The sequence below is a fragment of the Orycteropus afer genome, unplaced genomic scaffold, assembly GCF_000298275.1.
Source record: "Orycteropus afer afer isolate SDZICR_OR568_19922 unplaced genomic scaffold, OryAfe1.0 scaffold00040, whole genome shotgun sequence".
Lineage (NCBI taxonomy): Eukaryota > Metazoa > Chordata > Mammalia > Tubulidentata > Orycteropodidae > Orycteropus > Orycteropus afer.
This window is the reverse complement of record NW_006921627.1, coordinates 5,594,516-5,615,580: the sequence shown is the minus strand read 5'-3', so window position 1 is coordinate 5,615,580 and position 21,065 is coordinate 5,594,516. Positions and strand designations below refer to the sequence as shown.

General features: G+C 45.4%; 1 protein-coding gene across 1 annotated transcript in view; it reads right to left on the bottom strand.

Annotated features, from left to right (window-relative positions):
• Positions 1-509: 509 nt before the first annotated feature.
• Positions 510-21,065, bottom strand: part of SLC6A13 (solute carrier family 6 member 13) — a 49,512-nt gene continuing 28,956 nt past the window's right edge. Inside the window, exons 4-14 of the mRNA XM_007937050.2 lie at positions 19,600-19,684; positions 18,814-18,946; positions 17,826-17,960; positions 10,147-10,250; positions 8,607-8,731; positions 5,296-5,408; positions 4,874-5,011; positions 3,998-4,100; positions 2,744-2,844; positions 1,385-1,555; positions 510-632 (exon numbers count right to left, since the gene is read on the bottom strand). Coding sequence (XP_007935241.1) covers positions 510-632; positions 1,385-1,555; positions 2,744-2,844; positions 3,998-4,100; positions 4,874-5,011; positions 5,296-5,408; positions 8,607-8,731; positions 10,147-10,250; positions 17,826-17,960; positions 18,814-18,946; positions 19,600-19,684 — 1,331 coding nt within the window. The remainder of the gene's footprint in view (positions 633-1,384; positions 1,556-2,743; positions 2,845-3,997; positions 4,101-4,873; positions 5,012-5,295; positions 5,409-8,606; positions 8,732-10,146; positions 10,251-17,825; positions 17,961-18,813; positions 18,947-19,599; positions 19,685-21,065) is intronic.

Below are 21,065 nucleotides of genomic sequence, written 5' to 3'. Positions count from 1 at the left end.
AGCTTAGCCCCATCACCCTCCTCCTCATAGCAATCACATCTACTATACGGTTGACAAAGAGAACTCTGTGAGGGAAAGAGAGGTGGGGAAGAAACAGGGTCCTGAAGCCACAACTTTTGGGAGGTACTCGAGGGAGCAGGCAGAGAGGCAGAAACCAGGCAGAACTGCTAGCAGTCAGTGAGAAGAATGTGTATTTAATGGAATGAAGGGTAGGAGAACCCAGAGGCTGACAAAGCTCTCACCCACCCACCAGCCCTCACCCAGCATCCAAAGGCCCATGTCAAAGAGCTGCTCTTGATACTGGCATTTCAGGTTTGTTCAAACCACTGCTGGAGCAGGGGATCTGGGGTGGGAAGTTCCAGCTCAGAAGGCAGATTCCAAAGCATCCCCATTTGTCTCATCTATCTCAGGTGAGGAGCAGAGAAGCACAGTGGGGCTATTCCTGCCCTCTCTGTTCTGCAGCTGTCCCCACAGCCAGGCTCACAGGCACTACACAAGGGTCCATCCTCCTAGCAATGGGACTCTAGTTCTGTGAGTCTGAGAAGTGATGTCCTGGGCGTGGTAGGAGCAGGGATTTCTGCTCGGCCCTTTTGGGGCAGGTCCTCAGCTGGGCACACGAGCTGGCGTATTCTCTGGAAGGAGAGTGGAGGTGGCTGTGATGCAGTGGAGTGGGGGGCAGAAATGTCAGCATCTCTCATCACCAACGTCTCCCTGCTTTCCCCTGCACAAATGTACCCTCCAGGTGCCAACCCCTATAATCACACAGCCCTATAATAATTCTTGGAGCTATCCAATCTCTTTCTGTGACTTTTAAGCACTCTGTTATTGTCGTTAGTTGCTGCTGAGTCAGCTCCAATTCATGATGACCCAACATACAACAGAATGAAACATTGCCTGGTCCTGTGCCATCTTCATGGTCTTTGATATGTATGAATCCATTGTTGCAGCCACAGTGTATTTTGAGTGCCTTCTAACCTAAGAGGCTCATCTTGCAGCATTATACTGAACAATATTCTGTCATGATCCATAAGGCTTTTTCTCATTGGCTAATTTTTGGAAGTAGATCACCAGGCCTTTCTTCCTAATCTGTCTTAGTCTAGCTCCTGTGAAACCTGTCCATTATGGGTGAACCTGCTGACATTGAAATACCAGTGGCATAGTGTCCAGCATTACAGCAACACACAAGCCACCACAGTACGACAGGCTGACAGATGGGTGGCGACTGAACTCTCTATCCACCCCCAACACCCACATCAGGCTCAATGGCCTCCCTATGTACCAGCTTCTACCCTTGACAGGCAGCTTACCTGTCATTAAACGATCCTACCTCTTCTGATAGGGTTCTTTCCCCTGTGGACTGCTTTCCTCCCTACTAACTCCCTACCTCTCTGAAGGAGCCCTTGATGGTGCTGAGTTTGTAGAAGCTCCAGGCAGGAATGCAGACCATGGAGGACAGAGCCAGGAGCCAGCCAAGGGCATCACCCCACCATGGGTAGGTGTACTTCTTGTTGTAGGTCAGCGGTGTGTATTTGACAAGGGAGAAGAGAAAGGTGGCCTGGGGTGAGAGCAGAAGAGGAATGGGTTATAGGGAGAAGGGACCCTGTGTCTTCTGTTCCCCACCTGGAAAAGCTGGCCTAGCAGAGCTCACACTCTAAGGCTGGATTTGCCTCCGGGCTCTTCCAGGCCAATCAGCCTCAAATTTCCATCCTCTTTCTGCTCAAAGTTCACATCCCCCAGTAGGCATTTTCGGAGCACATACACTGTCACTCCAGGTCCTTGTGTCATTCCTGGTCACCTCCACACATGATTGACCCACCCCCTAATCCAGACATGATTATGTGCTTGATGGGATGAGGTGGTAGCAGGGGTGCTTAAGTCTCCTGTACAATCGATTTGGACTGTGAGTACCTCAAGGGGAGGAACTGGATCTTCTTTCGCCCCCTGTACCTCATTTATATCCTAGATACAGTGGGGACTCCAGCGGATTCCAAAAAAACCAAACTCACTGCTGTTGAGTCTATCTTGACTCATAGCAACCCCTCCTTGGGTTTCTGAGGCTGTATCTCTATGGAAGTAGATTGCCCAATCTTCCTTCTGAGAAGTGGCTGGTGGGTTTGAACTGCCAGCCTTCTGGTTAGCAGTCAAATGCCTTAGGCACTACATCACCAGATAAATAGCTAAAGCAAAAGGAAACAGCACATAGTGGTTAAAAGCCTCAGATTCTGGAGCCAGGATTGCCTGGGTTAGAATCTTAGCTCTCCTCCATTTTCCAGCATAAGTAAGTTACTTAACCTCTTTGGCTTCAGTTTCATCTATAAAATGAGTATAATGGCAATATTTAGCTCATGGGGTTCTTGTAAGGATTAAATTAGTTATACACATGAAACACTTTGTGTCTGGCACAAAGTTAATACTCTATAACTGTTGCTATTATAACTGTCGTGGTTACTAGTATTATTATGAGCAGCCTAACACACTTGGAGTTTAGTCTTGCATTAGACTCACACTGTGGTGTTGGTCAAACCATTTGATGGTTCTGGACCTCAGTTTATCCTTCTGTGAAATGGAAAGGAAGACTGTATCTTGTTGTCATTTTCTAAAATCCAACAGGAGAATGAATGAAAATCTAAGATGATTTTCAATCCCCAGGGAGAAGTTCCTTCTGGATCTACTGGCCTATCTACCCTGCTGCCACCACATCTCTCTCCCTCCATGTGGCTTTATCCCCTGAGGATTAGCTTACTGTGCACACAGCTGGTGTGAAGAAGATCCAACAATATTTGATAAGAGGCCATGGCCTGTACCCAATCATATCTTCAATGTTGTCATAGAAGCGTCCAGCTCCTACAATGGAGAAGAAATGGAGGAAGGAGAGAAGGGACATTCTTCAGTGTCCAAAGCATCAGGATGGGGTCTACAGAAACCAGGAAGGGTGAGGATCAGTAAACAGAAGGTATCACAGTCATCTTTTCAAATCACTACTAGGAGAGGACTCTTCCCTGGAATTAATAGGTATAAAGAGCTGTGGGCAGAACTTGGCTTAGGTAAAGGCAATAACTTCTTGATTGTCAAGGTTTTTAAAGGTTGAAACGGTTTGGGCCTATCTGGAGTGGTTTAAGTACAGTCAAAACTAGGAGAATGGTTTTGATCAAAGATTCTCTAGAAGAATCCTGATCAAAAGTGGGAAAATGCAGATAGATTTCAAATTCTTGTGGAGTCCAGAGTTTCTGAGGCATGGAGCCTGGATGAACCCCTGAAAATATTACCCTGAGATAATCTTTAAACCTTAAAGCAAAAATAGCCCCAAAAGTCTTTAAAACCAAATGATAAAAACAAAACACACTGCCATTGAGTCAGATCCGACTTATAGTGACCCCTCCTTCGGTTTCTAAGGTGGTATCACTACGGGAGTGTAGACTGTCCAACCTTCCTTCCAAGGAGTGCCTGGTGGGTTTGAACAACCAGCCTTCTGGTTAGCAGTCAATGCCTTAGGTACTATCCCACAAGAGTTCCTAAAACCAAATGATAGCTTAGCTTAACCAGTAAGGAATGTCTGCATTGTGCTTTTTAAAGATGTATCTGTAAGGGATCAAGATGACAACAGCAACTGGAAAAACTAGAAAGGAATCTTAGGGGGCAGTGAGTTTATGTTGATGAGAGAGGAACAACTCAGAAAAGGAGGGTAAGAATGGCTGCACAACTCGAAGAACATAATCAGTGGCATTGAATTGTACATATAGAAACTGTTGACTTGATGCATGTTTTGCTGTGTATATTCTCAACAACAATAAAATACTTTAAAATAAACAAACAAAAGCAAGACAACCTCTGGAGGGACCTCCCAATGGAGTAATTTAGGGTTCTCATGATTTTTGAGGTTGAGTAGAGGGAGAGTCCCAGGAAAAGGTAGGTCTGAGTTGGGGATGTTTCTCTTTTGTTTAAGAGGCCTGGGGTATGGGAGAGAATTGAGGTTAAGGTGGGGAAAGGAGTCACCTACCATACACCCAAGCCACACAGAGGGACTCAAAGATGGCCACGGACAGAAGGCACATGCCACTGGCTGCATAGTAGTCAAAGAGCTGGAACACGTACATGCCACCCTGCCAAGATGATTTGTTAAAAAGAACTTTATCCAGAGGAATCATATTTACCCCCAGCCCTCCAACCTCCCATCTTTGGGGGCACAGAGCAAAGTTAGTGAGGATTACAGGAGACAGATAATATTTTGAACACACAGAATGCAGTGTGTAAGCTATAAAACACTAGACAGATGTAAGAGACAATATTCTTTTTTTGTTACTGTTTTTGATAGGAAGAGAGATTAAATCCAACAGCTATTGCTAGAGTATCCTTGAGAACCTCTAAAGGTTGACCCCAGAAGCCCAAGGCACAGTTTGTATTTCTTTTTTTTTTTTTTTCGGTGAGGGATCAGGACAGGGGCTGTCATATCATCAAGCTGATAAATTCCATCTGCATCCTTCTCCCTGGAGACATCACACAGAACGTCACCCATCCTCAGGGGTCCCTTTCTCCCTTGAAGTTTGTCCAGGAACTTGATTCAGCTGCCTGGGAAATCATGGGAACTTGGCAGAGAGACATTTTGACCTAACCCAAGACCTTCCTGACCATTCTTCCCACACCTCTTAGTTCAATGTGGAACCAATTTACCTTCTATCCATCCCCAGAGGTAGATGGCTGATGCCCAAATGCTAGGGTAGGGATTTGCCTACTTTGTGAATTTTTTTGGTCAGGAAAAGAGAACGTCCTAGTGCCCTGAACTCATAGCAGTCTGTTCCACCTGACAGACAGGATTTGTCCACCTTCGCTTCTCTTCCTCTGTTGGTCCCCACCTCACAGTCTCCCAGATACTCACCTCTGTGAGCATGACCAGCCCAACAAGGAAGGAGATGACAGACACTGCAAGAATAAGGATCTCTCTCCGGTTCTTCTTCCGGAACACATGGGGATACATGTCCACCAGCGCTGTCACCAGGCTTTCTACGCATACAAACTGGATGAGAGGGCAAAAGAATTGGAGGGATAGAGAGCTCCCAAAATAAGCTCCATCAACTAGCTGTAGCTTTCATCCCATGGTCAGCCCTCCTGACCTCCTTGTCCATCCTTGCATGGTTAGGTCTGAACCCACCCTTCAAGGCTTCCCTTGCTTCTCAGAAAGGCACTCACTTTTGACTTTCACCCAGTCCCCAGCTATTTTAGCGTTTCGAGATGAGAAGCTCAATCTCGTGCCCACCATCCCTCATCCCCCAGTCCACAATGACCCACTCCTCTTGGTACCTGGCTATCCAGTCCCAGGAGAACCACCATGAAGAAGAAGCAGCAGGCCCATAGAGGAGAGAAAGGCAGCATCACTACAGCCCGGGGGTAGGCGATGAAAGCCAGACCAGGGCCTATAGCAGGGAGCAGAGGAACACAGCCCAGTTCCTGGGCCAGATCCAGGCCATGTGCAATCTCAAGGATCCCCATTATGACAGGAGCTAGAGAGAACTTCAAGGAGCCCTGGTGGTGCAGTGGTTAAGTGCTTAGCAGCTAATCAAAGGATTGGCAGTTCGAACTTACCAGTCACTCTATGGGAGAAAGATGTGGCAGTTTGCTTTTGTAAAGATTTACAGCCTTGGAAATTCTATGGGCAGTTCTACTCTGTCCTTTAGGGTCATTATGAGTTGGGATTGAGTCAACAACAGGTTAGAGGGAACTTTATCCACATATAACATTGCCATCACTATCCTCACCTGAGAAAAGCCACCAAACCTCTGTCTGGTTCGTAAGCTTCCAAGGCACCACCCACCATATTCTCACTGGCAAGACCAGAAGCTAGAGATCTTGGATATGGAAGAGGTTTGGAAAATAGAAAGGGAGTATTTCCATCCTCATTTCTCTAAGTTCTACCTCTAAATCCTCAGGTCTCACTCTCCAGATCTATTGTCCCAAACCAGAGCTTTCAAACCTAAAAAGAACTCATGAGTCAGGCAGGTCATATAAATTTATAAAGTTGACCCAGTGTAAAGCAAGAGGAAGTGGTGGGGCCTTATGAAAACTGAAGCAATCATGCCCCAAACCAAAAAAACCAAACTCACTGCCTTAGAGTCCATTCCAACTCACAGCAATCCCCCACTGTGTTTCCAAGGCAGTAAATCTTTACGGAAGTAGATTGCCCAGTCGTCCTTCCACAGAGTGGCTGGTGGATTTGAACCTCTAACTTTCTGGTTGGGAACGCTGGTAGTGTAATGCCTAAGGCATTTGACTGCTAGCCAGAAGGCTGGCAGTTCAAACCCACCAGCCACTCCTAGGAAAGAAGATGGGGCAATCTACTTCCATAGTGATATTGCCTCGGAAACCCAAGGAGGTGTCGCTGTGAGTCAGGTCAGACTCTATGGCACATAACAACAACAACACAACCTTCTGGTTAGCAGTCAAAGGCCTTAGCACTGCACTACCAGAGCTCCTTAATCATGCCCGAGCTAAGGGTAATTGCTGTTTTTATAAAGTAGTTGGTACCAAAATAAATCTTCCGAATGCCAGATTAGGCCCAGGGCCACCAGTTTGCTACCTCTGTACTTGGAGCTTTTTCTGCACCCTGCAATGAGTGAACTGGTATTAATTCCAGCTTACCAGTGACATACATCCTCTCAAATAAATTAATGTTCTTCTCAGCTAGCTTAAATGCCAGGAACAAATTCACATACCAAAGCCTGGGCTCATCCACAGGACTCTTCCTTTGGAAAACAGAGTATCACTGTGTGATCTTGGACAAGTTGTTTACTTCTCAAGTAACAGTCCCTTCACTGGTTGATGGGAATAATATTAGTACCCGCCTCATAGGCTTACGTTGTTTAATACAGGCAAAATGCTTTACACAGTATCTTGCACATAGTAAATAAAGTATATTAACTTTTTAAATAAAAGTTAGCTACCACCATTTTAGGAGCTCTGGTAACATAGTGCCTAAGGCACTTGACTGCTAACCAGAAGGCTAGTGGTTCAAACCCACCAGCCACTCCTCGGAAGGAAGGTTGGGCAATCTACTTCCGTAGTGATATTGCCTCGGCAACCCAAGGAGGGGTCGCTATGAGTCAGGTCTGACTCGATGGCACATAACAACAACAACAACAATCACCATTTTAAATAAGCACCAGTGATATCAGTTGTTCAGTGCTTAGTTTTCTGTGTAACAAGAGTGTGCTTGTGAATGCTATGATAAAAAATTGTCTTGTGGTTACACAGAGAAAGTACGTGGTCCACAAAAATAGGGGACGAACAAGAGAAACATTTCACAGTTTATCAAGATAGAGGGCTTCTTAGATTTTATTAAAAACAAAACAAAACAAAATACAACAACAAATAAAACTACAGTGTGATGGAAAGAAAGTCATGCCTGTTAAAAAGGGGGAAACTTTTTACGTGCTAAAGGGAATTTATCTCTAAAATACATTTTAAAGTGGACAAAACAAGATGAGGTGTGTTGTTGTTGTTATGTGCCATTGAGTCATCTCCGACTCATAGCGATCCCTCCTCGGGTTTCCGAGGTGGTATCACTACAGAAGTAGATTGCCCAACCTTCCTTCCGAGAAGTGGCTGGTGGGTTTGAAACGTCAGCCTTCTGGTTAGCAGTCAAGTGCCTTAGGCACTTCGCCACCAGAACTCCATGATGAGGTGTAGAACAGTGTATGTAATGTGTTATCATTTGGTTAAAAAGAGGGAGGGGTAAAAATTAGAAATAGAAATATTGTATGTGTATAAAAACCAGTTGCCAGTGAGTCAACCCCGACTCACGTGACCCCATGTGTGTCAGAGCAGAACTGTGCTCCATAGGGTTTTCAGGGCTGATTTTTCTAAAGTAGATCACCAGCCCTTTCTTCCTCTGGGTAGACTCAAACTTCCAACCTTTTGGTTAGCTGCCAAGAACATTAACCATTTGTACCACACAGGGACTCCTATGTATATATATGTATATATATAAAAATTTCTCATACACGTCTAAGCTATTTCTAGAGGAATATACATGGGTGACTCCAGGGTAAGGAACTGGAGGCAAGGGGTGGGAAGGAAATTTTCACCATAAACCTGCTTACTCTTTGAATCTATTTAAATCCTTCCTCAATTCTTCCCATTGAAAGGTAGCCACAGTGACTCCTGAAACTATTGCTCAGAGATAATCTTTAAAACTTAAACCAAAAATATCCAATGAAGTCTTCTTAAAACCAAGCAGTAGTTTCGCTTAACTAGTTAAAATTGCCTGCCTTGAACATCATGCTCTTTTAAGAACTCTCCACGTGAGATCAAAGTGACCACAGTAATTTGAAAGACTAGATAGGAGGCTTAGTGGGCCATGAGTTTATGCTAATGAGGGAGGAACAACTCCGAAAAGGAGGGTGAGAATGGTTGCACATGTAAAAATGGTTGAACTGGTGTATGTTTTGCTGTGTATACTCTCAATAGCAACAGCAAAATAAATTTTAAAAAGAAAAGGTAGCCACAGTGAAAGGCCCACCCAAAGTGTAGGTGACAATAGAAATCCTAGCTGGCCACAGTTCAAACCAGGCTCACAAAATTCATTATCCTCAGCTCCCCTCATCAGCAGCACTTACCTGACTCAGCCACCTCTGAAATGGGCAGCCCCTGCTCCTGAGACATGAAGCCCAGGATGGAGAAGATGGCAAACCCGGCCACAAAGCTGGTGCCACTGTTGAGGAAGCAGAGGGCGATGCAGTCCCTGTGGGGGCGGGGGGGTAAGGGAGGTGTGGAAACAGGAGTTGTCAGAAAGGGGCTGCCAATCACTGTACCAGGCTTTCTGTCTGGGAGCCAGTGGGGACAGCAATGGGGCAACCTGCAGAATTAATATGACCATTCAAAGTGCTGGTTCTGACTCTCTATCAGCTCAGTCTTGGAGCTAAAAGAATGAGGCTGGGAGGAAGTAAAATACTGATTTAAAATTTACTAACTGCCACCCAGCCTCCCCTCCCTGCCACATTCCTACACCTCTTGGGACACTGCTGTTCTGACATAATTCAATTTGGCATGCTGAAGGTGGAGGATTGGGGCATGGATAATCCCAAACAGTGGAAAGTTCTTAGTCATTTAAATTTGTTTTTGAAACGCATGCTATGATTTGCAATCTACTTCTGTAATGATACCGCCTTAGAAACCCAAGGAGGTGTTGCTATGAGTCAGATCTGACTTGATGGCAGTGAGTTTGGTTTGGTTTGGTATATTTCAGCTAGTATTAAAATGGAAGCAGGAAGGCAGGAGGGGACAATAAAGAGGGAAAGAGGAGCGTGGGAGCCATATATGGATATAAGAGATGAAGTAAAAATGATCAAGGATTCAGTGTTTGCTAACACAGATTTACAAAGTGGGCACAACTGAAACTCAGTAGCATAACATTACTAATTTATTCCTCACACTTACTTACTGAGTGCCCTTAAGCCTAAACCAAAAAAAAAAAAAAAACCAAACAAACACAAAACCACAGCCTGTCAAGTCAATTACAATTCATAGTGACCCTATAGGATGGAGTAGAATAATTTATAGGGTTTCTAAGATGTAAATCCTTACAGAAGCAGACTGCCACATCTTTCTCCCACAGAGCAGCTAATGGGTTTGAGCCACCAACCTTTTGGTTAGCAGCCAAGTGCTTTAACTACTGTGTCATCAGGCTCCTTCCCCTAAGATTCCAAAAACCAAACTCACTGCTATCGAATTGATTCCAACTAATAGTGACCTCCATTAGGTTTCCAAGGCTGTAAATCTTTACAGAAGCAGACTGTCTCATCTTTCTTCCGCAGGGCAGGTGGTGAGTTCAAACCTTTTGGTTAGCAGCCAAATGCCTTAACCACTACACCACTAGCACTCCTTCTGCTGAGCCTACCTCTAAATTACCAAGCTGGCTAGGCCTTGTTGTGGTTTCTCAGTCAACAACTTTGCCACTTTTTGGAAGTGGTTCCTCTGCCTACCCTGCAATTGGCTCTTTTCAGCTTCTGGTGGGGATGGGGGGTTGGAGAGTGGGTGAAGGCAGGGGGACAAACTCCATGAGCTGGTACCCTCCTCCCAATCACCCTTGGTCTAGCACTTGGCAGAGGGTCCATGGGGAGATGCAGGTTTGTAGCTCAGACCCCACCACCCAGTCACCTGTAGCAGTTGTTATGGTACTTGTTGTAGCTGCCCAGGGCTGTCAGGCACCCCAGGCAGATGGCAAAGGAGAAGAAGATCTGGGTGCCTGCATCCATCCACACCTACAGAGAGAAGAGGCAAGAAAATTGAGCTCTGGGAAAAGCCAGGCCCTCTAAGCCTCCATGGAGGAACACAGGCATGGGCTGAGCCAGGTGCTGGCTAGGGATGGAGAGAAACCTATTCTTAGCCAATTCAGCACCTCCCCCTCCCCCCACCTTTTTTCCCTGCCATCCCCAGGTCTAGTCTCTGGCCCTGAGATGAAGTGTCTTGGGCACTATCATAATGGAGCAGGCATCAGGCATTTTAAAGGAAAGACTAAAGAGCCTCATGGTGGAAGAGGGTGATATGGTACTCTAGAACAATCTAGGTCTGATTTGTGATCCTGGAACCAAAGCCCTGCATTCTGCCCAAAGTTCTCTTTTCCTGTCCTAGACGGTCATGGCAGCAGGATCAGTGGGGAAATGAATCCAGGGAAGGATCTTTAAGGATACAGGTCCTTGATACCAGCACTATCCCCAGATTGTAGCTTTGCCTCTCACACTTCACAACCTTCTATCTGAGAAACAGAAAGAGTAATTAATCCTCACTCACTCACACACACACACACACAAAGTCAAGTGGATGAACAGAAATGCATCTGGAAAAGGCTTTGTACTCCTTGGGAGGAAAATAACTCTCCAACTAAACACAGGGCAATGTTACTGTTATTATCTCAGCTGGCTGAACCAGGCTGTGCATGTTATGATTTAGATTTAACAGCTAAAATAACATCCCAGGGAGAGACAACATCCAGGCAAATAGGACTAAGCAATCCTGCAGATCTGCAGGAGGCCAGGTCCTGTGGCTACGGACCCTCCCCCAGGCCTTTCTGCCTTCAGTGGGTGGGAGCACTACCAAGGAGCATCAAGCTGTAGATGGAGACATCACCAAGGCACGTGTTCCTGCATTCTGGTTCCTAACAGAGAGGACAATGAAAGACCCCATCCCTTGTTCTGATATTCCCCAAAGAGGCTCCTGATTCCCACAAAATTCTCTAGTCTTTAATCTTTTCCATCCACTAGTAGCAGGCCTCCAGTTTACACATGTACACCAAAGCCTTGGCTCTCCTCTGTCCAAAGCTCCTTGACCACTTATTCATCTTTCCGTGCCTCCCTAATCATCATCACCACCTTCAATCTCTCTCCCCTTGCTCTCTTTTATCACACTCACCCCTACAAAGCACCCATTCTCCTCCACATTGTAGGAGAGCCAAGGGGACCCTTGGCAGGCTGACTGTCTCAGCATCATGTTGATTCTTCAGCCAGCATCCCCAGTTGACACACAGGGCCTCTTTCTAGGCCTGAGGGAGAACCCAGGGACCTGTATCATTTTCAGAGCTCCCTGGGGAATCCTAATGACCATCCAGATATGGAAGTCATGGGCCCTGGGAACTGACACTAGGAATATGCTCAGGGCACTCACCCCTCTTGCTGCATTTCCATCCTTTGGGAATGGGGATGAGCAGGGCAAGATAGTGATGAAAAGGGGAGAATGTCTCGAGCCTCCTACCCCTTCTGTTCACCATGCATTCCATCCTCCAGGTGTTCTACAAGGCAGGAGTTGCCACCAGGAAAAAAAGGTCAGAGGCATGACGCACAGAGGAGAATTCAGAAGGGACCAAGGCTAGCAAGGAAGCATAGGGAAGGACGGAAGCACCTGGGAAATTTTTGTTTAACTTGAGGAAAATTTATAATGGGGAAAAGAAAGGGAGTTTGGGGATACATTTCAGAGGCTGAGAAATGAAAGGGTAGATGAATGGGCAGTACCTGAGGACAGGAAAGGTGAGTGCTTGCAAAATTCAGTGTGTTGCCACAGAGTGGGAGTGGACCACATCTGAGGAGACATGTTGGGAAGTCCATTTGCTCCTTCAAGATGTTCAAAATCCTTCTCTAAAATGGCACCACAGATACTGTGAGGATAGTCATCTCAGGAAAATTGGCCTCCAGTATGGAGGCCATTCTCTTCTGTTTCATTCCTGACTTACTCAGTAGGCTATCTGCAGCTTTGAGAGCAAGATCTTGCAGCAAGAGGCTCTGAGGTCATACAGACAGGATTTTCCCAAGGTCAGAGATGTGAGGGCTGGGGGAGGGGATCACAGGTACACTCTGTCATGAGATCAGGTCATCCAGATTATGACCCAAGAACCTCCTGGCCTTGATTGTTTGCCACCTCCCCCCAAATGCCTAACAGTGTACAGGGTGCAGGCTTTTCCACAAGTTATCAAGGAAACTCTTGAGTGCCCTCAGAGACTCTGTGGCTACCCACATGCAGGCAGAGGGCACAAATCCAGTGATTATGAAGTTTTGTGAACTTGGGCTTGGGAGGAAATAAATAATAACTTGGCTGCTCACCTCACTCCAGGCGGTAACAGACTAAAGAATGAGCTGGGAAAAAATGCTAATGAGAACAGAGAAAAAATGCAGCAGGAGGGCTGAGAGTTCAGAGTTCAAGGGCCAAATGTGGTGCCTTTGACCAAAGTCTCCTTACTGTGAGCTTGGCAAGCCCCAGCTCTCTGCACAACTGCTGCGTGTCAAGCCTGCTGTGCTGGGGAAAAGGAACAGGGTCAGGAGGAGGGCTGAAGGAACCATGGAGCAAGATGTTCTGTTCCCCACCACAGGCAATCCACTCCCTGCCCATTCCAGGAGCTTGAGTTTCTAAAGAAAAGCCTTTTGCTGAGATAGAAAACTGACCAAGGATAAACCAAGTATAAAAAGCACTTTGTGGAGTATAGGTAAAAATAGAAGTCTTCTGGAGGACAGAGGAACAGAGTGACCACTAAAGATGTTTTTAACCTTAAATCCAATCCCCAGAATCATTAAGATCTACCATTTTTAGGGAGGTCATGATGTGAAGTGGAAAAAAGACAGGTTTTGGAGTCAAATTGATCTGGGTTCAATTCCTAACTCCACAAATTACAAGCTATGTGATCTTAGGAAAGTTGCTTAACCTCTCTGAACCCTACTTTTCACATCTAGAAAATGTGTATAATAAATAAAATAATGTATACCCACTCCTCATTTATCGACATGGTAAAGTTCCAAAGACCAGGTCATTATGTGAAAATTAGCATTATGAGAAAATGGAGGATGATCACATCAGATCACAAATGGAGGATGGCTACATAAATGCCAAATTATATCATTACATAACTGCCTAATTATATCATTATATAACTGTCATATTCCATCATTATATAACTGCCAAACCATTGAGAATCATGGCCCGGCTAAGTTGACACATAACCTTAACCATCACAGCCAACATTATTCTCACCTTGCATCTCAACATTCATTCCTGCCAGATATTCATCATTAATGCATAAGATAGTCAGTAGATTTTTTACTATAGATGTAAATGTGAAATGTGAGATAAAGAGATAGTCAAGTGAAGAGCAGCTGTGTGTGAAAAAATATTCATTTCCTATTCCAACCTCTGAAATAATTTTAGAATAATAAAAAGCAGCCCTTAACACTCGTAAATAATTCATATCCTTTGGAAAAGGTATATCATAGTGATTAAGACAGCAGACTCCAGAGAATTACTTGGGATGAGACCCAAGCACCCCCACATGCTAGTTGTGTGGCTTTGGGAAATTTTCTTAAGTTTTCTAAGTTTCAGTTTATTCATCTGTAAGATAAGGATAAGTCCTGACTCACAGGGTTAATGTGAGGCACTCAGTAGAGTGAGTGAACTTGGGCTTGGGAGGAAACAAAATTAATAATAAAGTTAATGTAAAGCACTCAGTAGAGTACCTGGCAAATAAAAAGCACATCATACATGTTAGCTATTGTTAATGTTTGTTGTTATTATTTGAAAAGATAACTCACTTTTCAATGGTAATGAGATGACATAGATTTCAATGTAGTATGCCAAAATAAGGGAGGCCTGGTGGTGCAATGGTTGAGCACTTGGCTAGTAAACCGAAAGGTTAATGGTTCAAATCCACCAAGCAGCTCCATGGGAGAAAAAACCTGGGTGATTTGCTTTTATAAAGATTACAGCCTAGGAAACCTTATGGGGCAGTTCTACTCTATCACATTGGGTGGCTATGAGTCGGCCCCTAACAAATACCAAAATAAAAAGGCACATTTTAAGCAATGGTTTCTATGTCCTCCCTAAACAACCCTTTATTAGAATTGCTTAACAAAGATTCTACAAGGGCTATTTGGACACCCCCTCAACCCCAACTCCCCTCTCCTTATTGATCTACCAAGGGTAGTAGACAAAAGCAGTGGCAGGGCAAGGGTCAAGGGAAAGAAACAAGTGTCCTGAATAAAATGCACACCACAGTGGTGGGCAGAGTCTCCAGCAGCCATCCTCAGTATGAAACAGACAAGCCTTGGGGAACTCCAGGGAAGGCAGCGCCCTGCCCAGCACGCAACAATCCTGGCAGAAGAGGAGGAAAAGACCAGATGTAGGTAGCATTGTTTCTTCCTGGCTCCTAGCTTCCAGACTGCATGCTTGGCAGAGAGATGTCTTTGGTCTTTGTTGTTGGCTAGCAGGAGTTTTGCACCTTTCTCAAGTGCCAGGCAAATGCCAGTTGGAAGTGCCAACTAGTGCCACTGAGGAGTGCCAACTAGATTCAATTAGGGCTCTGGCAGAGGCATCCCACCCTGCAGGTGCTCCTCTGCTCACTGACAACAAAGGCCTCACTTCAGCAGGGGACTAGGACCAGGCTGCTAACAAGGCAGCTCTGAACCTCAGGACCATGCTTGGTTCTTGAAGCAGGTCCTTCCCCGCAGCCTCAAAGCACTTGGAAGATGTTTGCTCCCTGCAAAGCTTACAGCTGGCTAGGGCTCACAGAATGGTATCCTGGAGTGTAGACAAAAGGAAACACCTTATTCTGATTTCCTGACCCATATTCAATAAATATTTGTTGAGTGATTGGATGAGCTTAGGCATTCTCCCAACAAGTGTGCTTAAAGTTATGGCAAGAGTTGTAACCCAGGCACAGAAATATGGGCTCATTAACACTCAGAGTTGAAGGAGGCTATCTGGTCCAGCTTCTTCGTATTTACTGAGTAACTATCATGTACCAAATACTGTACCTAAAATAGGCCTGGCACATAATAGTTGCTCAAGAAATTTCTGCTGAGTGACTCATCTGTGAGCAACGCAAGGATGAGACGGCTTTGCTTTCAAGAGGAGACTATAAAGTACATGGGATTTATTGTCATTCAGACCTAATTCTGGTTGCAGTTATGAAAATGGAAAATTCTTTAAGTACTCTAGGCCTTAATTTCCTTATCTGTAAAGTGGGGAACTGCTGTGAGAATTAGTTGAAATAATGCATGTAAACCTCTCAACAATGCCAGGCATGTAGTAGGCACTCAATACTTGTCAGCCACAAAAAGCTTAACGAGACAAACAAGGCACTGATTATGGAAACCATAAATTGATTCTGGGAATACCTGGCCCTTCTCTCCTTTATCTCTTCCAGGTTCCCTGCCTGTCTCCCTTTCTGAAGGGACATCCCCTCCCTCTCAGGTGTACCTCCAAACAAAGGGGATCTTTATTGTTTAGCCACCATTTCACATCTCTGCTGCTCCAGAACAACAATGTCTCCTTCTTGCACAGGGGATCCAAGCAAATTCTTCACCCTGCTCATCAAAGCCTTCCTGCACCTGTACTTCCCCCACAACCTCCCTTGCTACCTACTACTCTGCAGTACAAACTTTGGTTCCAGATAAGTCAAAGAGCTTATAATTCACAAAATAAAAAGACACCTATAAAATGAAAGGTTGGCCTGCCATTCTCTTGCTGTATGACCTTGGGTCTCAGCTTGCTCCTCTGTGAAATGAAGAGGTTGCACTAGGTGATCTCTGAGCTTCTTCCAGCTTCAATACCTATGGTTCTACAGTTTGACCCCAAACCTGATTGCAGCTTTTGTGCCCTGCATGGACAAGAGGCAGCAGCAATCTGTATCTTTGTGATGTATAAGAAATGAGAGGGGGAAAGTGTAAATTTATTTTTCACCAGAAGGGATTCCCAGGAGGCTACCTGAGGCTACCTGGGGCTACCTGACTCTACAGGGAGGTTTCTGATTAGGTCTGGTTTGGTTGCTTCTGGGAGCCACAGCAGCCCCTGTAGAACTTATAACTCAGCAAGAGGTGGCTGTGAGACTTTAGAATAATTCAACTTCTGCACAAGAGGGAGCCATTGCCTTTGTGTGAACTGAGTTCCAGGTTCCTGGGCAGAACTGTGGAACTGTGTGCCACTCCCATTTCTCTTGCTCCCTCTCGGCAACTTCAGTGACTGTTGTCGCCTTATTATTTTTAAATGTTTGAAAATCCTCATAATTGTTGGTCCTCTGTGTGGTGGGGACCTCCCGCCCTTATGTCTTCTCAGGGTCCATTTCATAGACACAGAAAGCCTCCTCCAATAACTACTAAGAGGAGGATCCCTAAATTGTACACATACTCCCCAGGGAGGGTGATCTCTGTACCAAAGAGGCAGAGGCAGGACATAAGTGGATAACAAAATTTTAGGGGCTCTGGGGTGGCGCTTACCCACGCTCCCCTCCGGCCCTCGACACCTCCTGGCTTTGCCAGCTTTCAAAATGGCTGCCAAAGAGGAGAAAATAAGAAACCCGTCAGAGGCACTGGCTTCTTATTTCAGGCTTAGCTTTACTAACCCCTCTAGTCAGCAAGCAGCACCACCCCCTCCCTGCCCTGGTTGTAAAGATTCTTGTTGTAGCAGAGGGAATGTAGACCTTGAGGGAAGGGCCAGTCGGGTGGGAAAGAGAGTCTCTTGACAACTGACAAGAAACTTAACACCAGCCCAGCTGGTGCTGGGAGGGGGTGGGAACTGGGGCCAAGAAATGGGTCACTTGGACAGGGGGACAGAACCAAAGGGTAGCAGGTTAAGAATAAGAACTGGAGAGGAGATTCTATAGGAAATAAAGTGGCTAAGAGAAAAATGTAAAGAGGGGATGGACACATGGTGGGGAAAGGGGTAGAGCTGGTGGGTAAATGCTGTTAGTGACATATTTGTTGTATTATTTGTGGTATTATTTGAGAAATAATGCTAGGCCCTCTGGGCTCCCCTCCCGGCAGCTGTAAACCAAGGAGGGGACTGTCTCAGATCAGGGGTGGATTACCCAATAAGCAAGATAAGCACAAGCTTACTTTTGCTTACTAACTAATCTGTAGTGAACAGTTTCACATATTTTTCAGATGTGGTGAAAACGTGACACTGATCACTACAGATTAGTAAGTAAGCACAAATAAGCCCATGCTCACCTTGCTTACTGGGAACCCCATCCCTGCTAAGGATTGAAAAGAGGCTTTGATTCTGTAGAAAGGTGCTGCCAGCCATACCTAGAAGCAGAGTTTTTGATTTGGTGAAAAATGTGAAATTGTTCACTACAGATTAGTAAGTAAGCACAAATAAACCTGTGCTTACCATATTTATTGGGTAATCGGACACTATAGACACCTTATGACCAAAAGAAGCTGCTTACAGATGTCTGGAGGAGGAAAGGTGGCCCCACCCCTGTGGATGCCCTAGGGTTGGCCTGGAGCAGGACACAGGACGGTAGGCCTCCAGCTCAAGTGCCTGCCAGAACCACGTGATGCCCCCTATCTGTGGTTTCTTACCTGGGGATCCCACAGCCGTGTGAGGTTTGGGTACAGGTAAAACTGAATTCCTTGGCCTGCCCCAGGCAGAGTCACCCCACGGATTAACAGCACCACCAGCATGAGATAAGGGAATGTGGCTGTGAAGTACACCACCTGACCAAGGGGCAGAGGGGAGACAAGGAACGTGTGAGTTAGGAAGGAAGGGCTGGAGATCTAGGGGAGCAGAGAAGGCAGGCATTCCCACCCCACAGAAAAGGCCAAGGGTGCTCTTCCCTCTCTCCCCACGCCAGCGGCTCATTTCCACATCCCCTTTGCCTTGCAGCCACAATGTACCCTTTTCCTCCCTCCCTCTGTGTCTCCTCCAGCTTACTGCAATCCTCTTGCCCCTGACCCATATTCAGTAAATATTTGTTGAGTGACAGAAGGAACTTAGGCAATTCTCCCAACAAGTGTGGTTGGAGTTATGGTAAGGGTTGTCAGGTATGAAAAGATCTATAACATATGATCCCTGTCCTCACAGAGTTTATGAGCTTAACACAATCAGGTAGCTAGATTAGGAAGGAAGCTTTGTCAGAGACCTCTAGGACAAGAGTCCAGAACTTAGAATGCCCTCTAATACCTCATGTACTCTAGAGCAGAGCCCTCCAAAACTCTCCAGTTGGTTGAGAATCATTTTGAGATTAACAGTCTTCAAAGTTCCCTTTCCAAAGAACATACTCAATTGTATGAAATAGAAAGCCATGGACTATGTTCAGTTTGCAATGTGCTCACACATGTGGCAAATTCCAAAATTAAAATCCTCTGGAGGTGTCTTTTTTAACTTTCTCACCTTCCTCTATTTCAGTTAGAAGTGCCTTAATTGAATTCAGGAGATGCACTGAATCCAAGAAGGGTGCTACAATCTTTGCTGGTTCATTTCCTCCCACCCCAACTAGGCTACAACTAAAATCCCCAGTAAGGGAAGGGAGTCCTGGCACGGGAGGTAAAGAAACTCTCCAACACAGACCTTGCCTGTGGACTTGACCCCCTTCCAGATGCAAAAGTAGCAGATGACCCAGGCCAGTAGGAGGCACAGGGCCAGTTCCCAGCGCAGGGCCCCCAGGTGCTGGATGCCATCAGAGATCTTTAGGACCCGCCTCCTGCAGAGAGAAGAGTTGAGCCCGGCTTGACTTCTGCTGCCAGCCTTAGCTTTGCAGTTCTCATGTCTCAGACAGTAGAGTTATGCCTCCAGCAGAGAAGCTGCACCCCAGGCTCTCATCCAAAGGCTTGTCAGCTTTATTCACCTGGACCCATGGGGCTCTCCTTCACCCAGATGCGGGAGCAGATATAAAAACAACAAATAAAAACTTTTCCCAGGTAAATCTGCTCTGGGAGATTGGGTACTAATTTAACCTGAGAAAGAAGGTGCAGAAATGTATGTTCTCAACTAGTGTGTTAGACGTTTTGATATCAGGAATCCTGCCCTGGGTGAATATCAATATTTTGCGAGTAAGTGGCAATGCAGCTGAAGAGAGGAGAGTTCTTGGAAGCATGGGTCTACATGCAGAGGCACACGGGTGAAAAGGAGCAGGCACATCCTGAGGAGAGAAGCAAAATTATCAACTCAGAAACCAGTCTTTCATTGACCACAAATAGAAGCACACCAGAGAAGAAGCCACAGACAGGGCCACCAAAGACAGAAATGAAAATTCTCTCCTTGCTGTCCACTGACAGTACCACTGTATGAACCCATTCCCATGCCCTCCTTTCAAACACAGGGTCCACACTGGGATGGGGAAAGGTCCTCACTTACTCCCAGAACTCGATGACAGGGGAGGTGGCATTCTCAGAGGTCACGTTCAGGGAGCCATTGGTCCTCTGGAACTCCACACAGTGCTCTACTCATGGGTTCCGGCAAAGGAAGAAAGAGAAAGATCATCAGCCAACATTTGGCAGGGCTAGAGAGTGAGGTGAACATTTAGGAGAATGGTAAGATCCCTGGAAGGAACTGAGCTGAAATTTTCTGTACAAAACATTCTCACTTGCATAATGATTTCAACAATCCCACCTCACCCTCTTCCACCCACTTCTACATAAAACCAAACACCAACCCACTGCCATCTAGTTGATTCTCACTCACAGTGACCTTTCAGGACAGAGTAGAACTGCACCCATAGGGTTTCCAAGGCTGTCAATCTTTACAGAAGCAGGCTGTTCCATCTTTCTCCCATAAAGCAGCTGATGGGTTTGAACTGCAAACCTTTTGGTTAGCAGCTGAATGTTTTAAACACCACCATGGCTCCCTCACTTTTACATACAGGTTTATAAATGCTTCAGAGTACAAAACCAGAACCAAACCCACTGCCATCGAGTTGATTCCAACTCATAGTGATAGATGGTGCAAATGGTTAATGTGCTCAGCAGGTAACTGAAAGGTTGGTGGTTCCTTCCAGTCCACCCAGAGGCACCTCAGAAGAAAGGCCTAGCCATTTACTTCCAAAAAACCAGCCATTGAAAACCCTATGGAGCTCAGTTCTACTCTGACACACATGGCATCACCATAAGTCAAGGGGAACTTGATGGAAACTGGTTTTATAAATGTTTGGGTACATATTCTTATTTAAGCTTGATCAGATAGCATTAGGAAAAAGGCTCTATATGTCATTACTTCAGATATACAAATATTTCTAGGTAACTGTCCTGAATAAAGTCATAATCCTCAAGGAATAATAAGAGTGCTATCTAGGGAAGTGATATAGCAGAGTGGCTAAGAGCACAGCTAGATTGTCAGAAAGCTCTGGTTTGAATCCTGACTTCTCAGTTACTAATTGTGTGGCCTTGGGTAAGTTACATCTTGGCTCTCTAAGCTTCGCTTCCTTCATCTCTAAACTGTAAATAAGAATATCCCTCCTGTAGCATTGATACCAGGATTAAATAAAATGAATGTAGGGGAATTATTGCTTAGGGGGCACTGTGTTTCTGTTAATGGTGGTAGAATAATTTGAAAAAGGATCATGGTAATGGTTGCACAAAGTGATGCAGTATACACATAAAAATTGTTGAATTGGCAAATGTTTTATTACATGCATTTTTACCATGAGGAAAAAGAACAAAACAAAACAAAACAAAGAAATTTAAGACAAAAAGGATTGTGTTGTTGTTGTTGTTAAGTGCCATTGAGTCGTTTCTGACTCATAGCGACCCCATGCACAGCAGAACGAAACACTGCCCGATCCCGCGCCAGCCCCACAATCCCTGCTATACTTGAGCCCATCATCG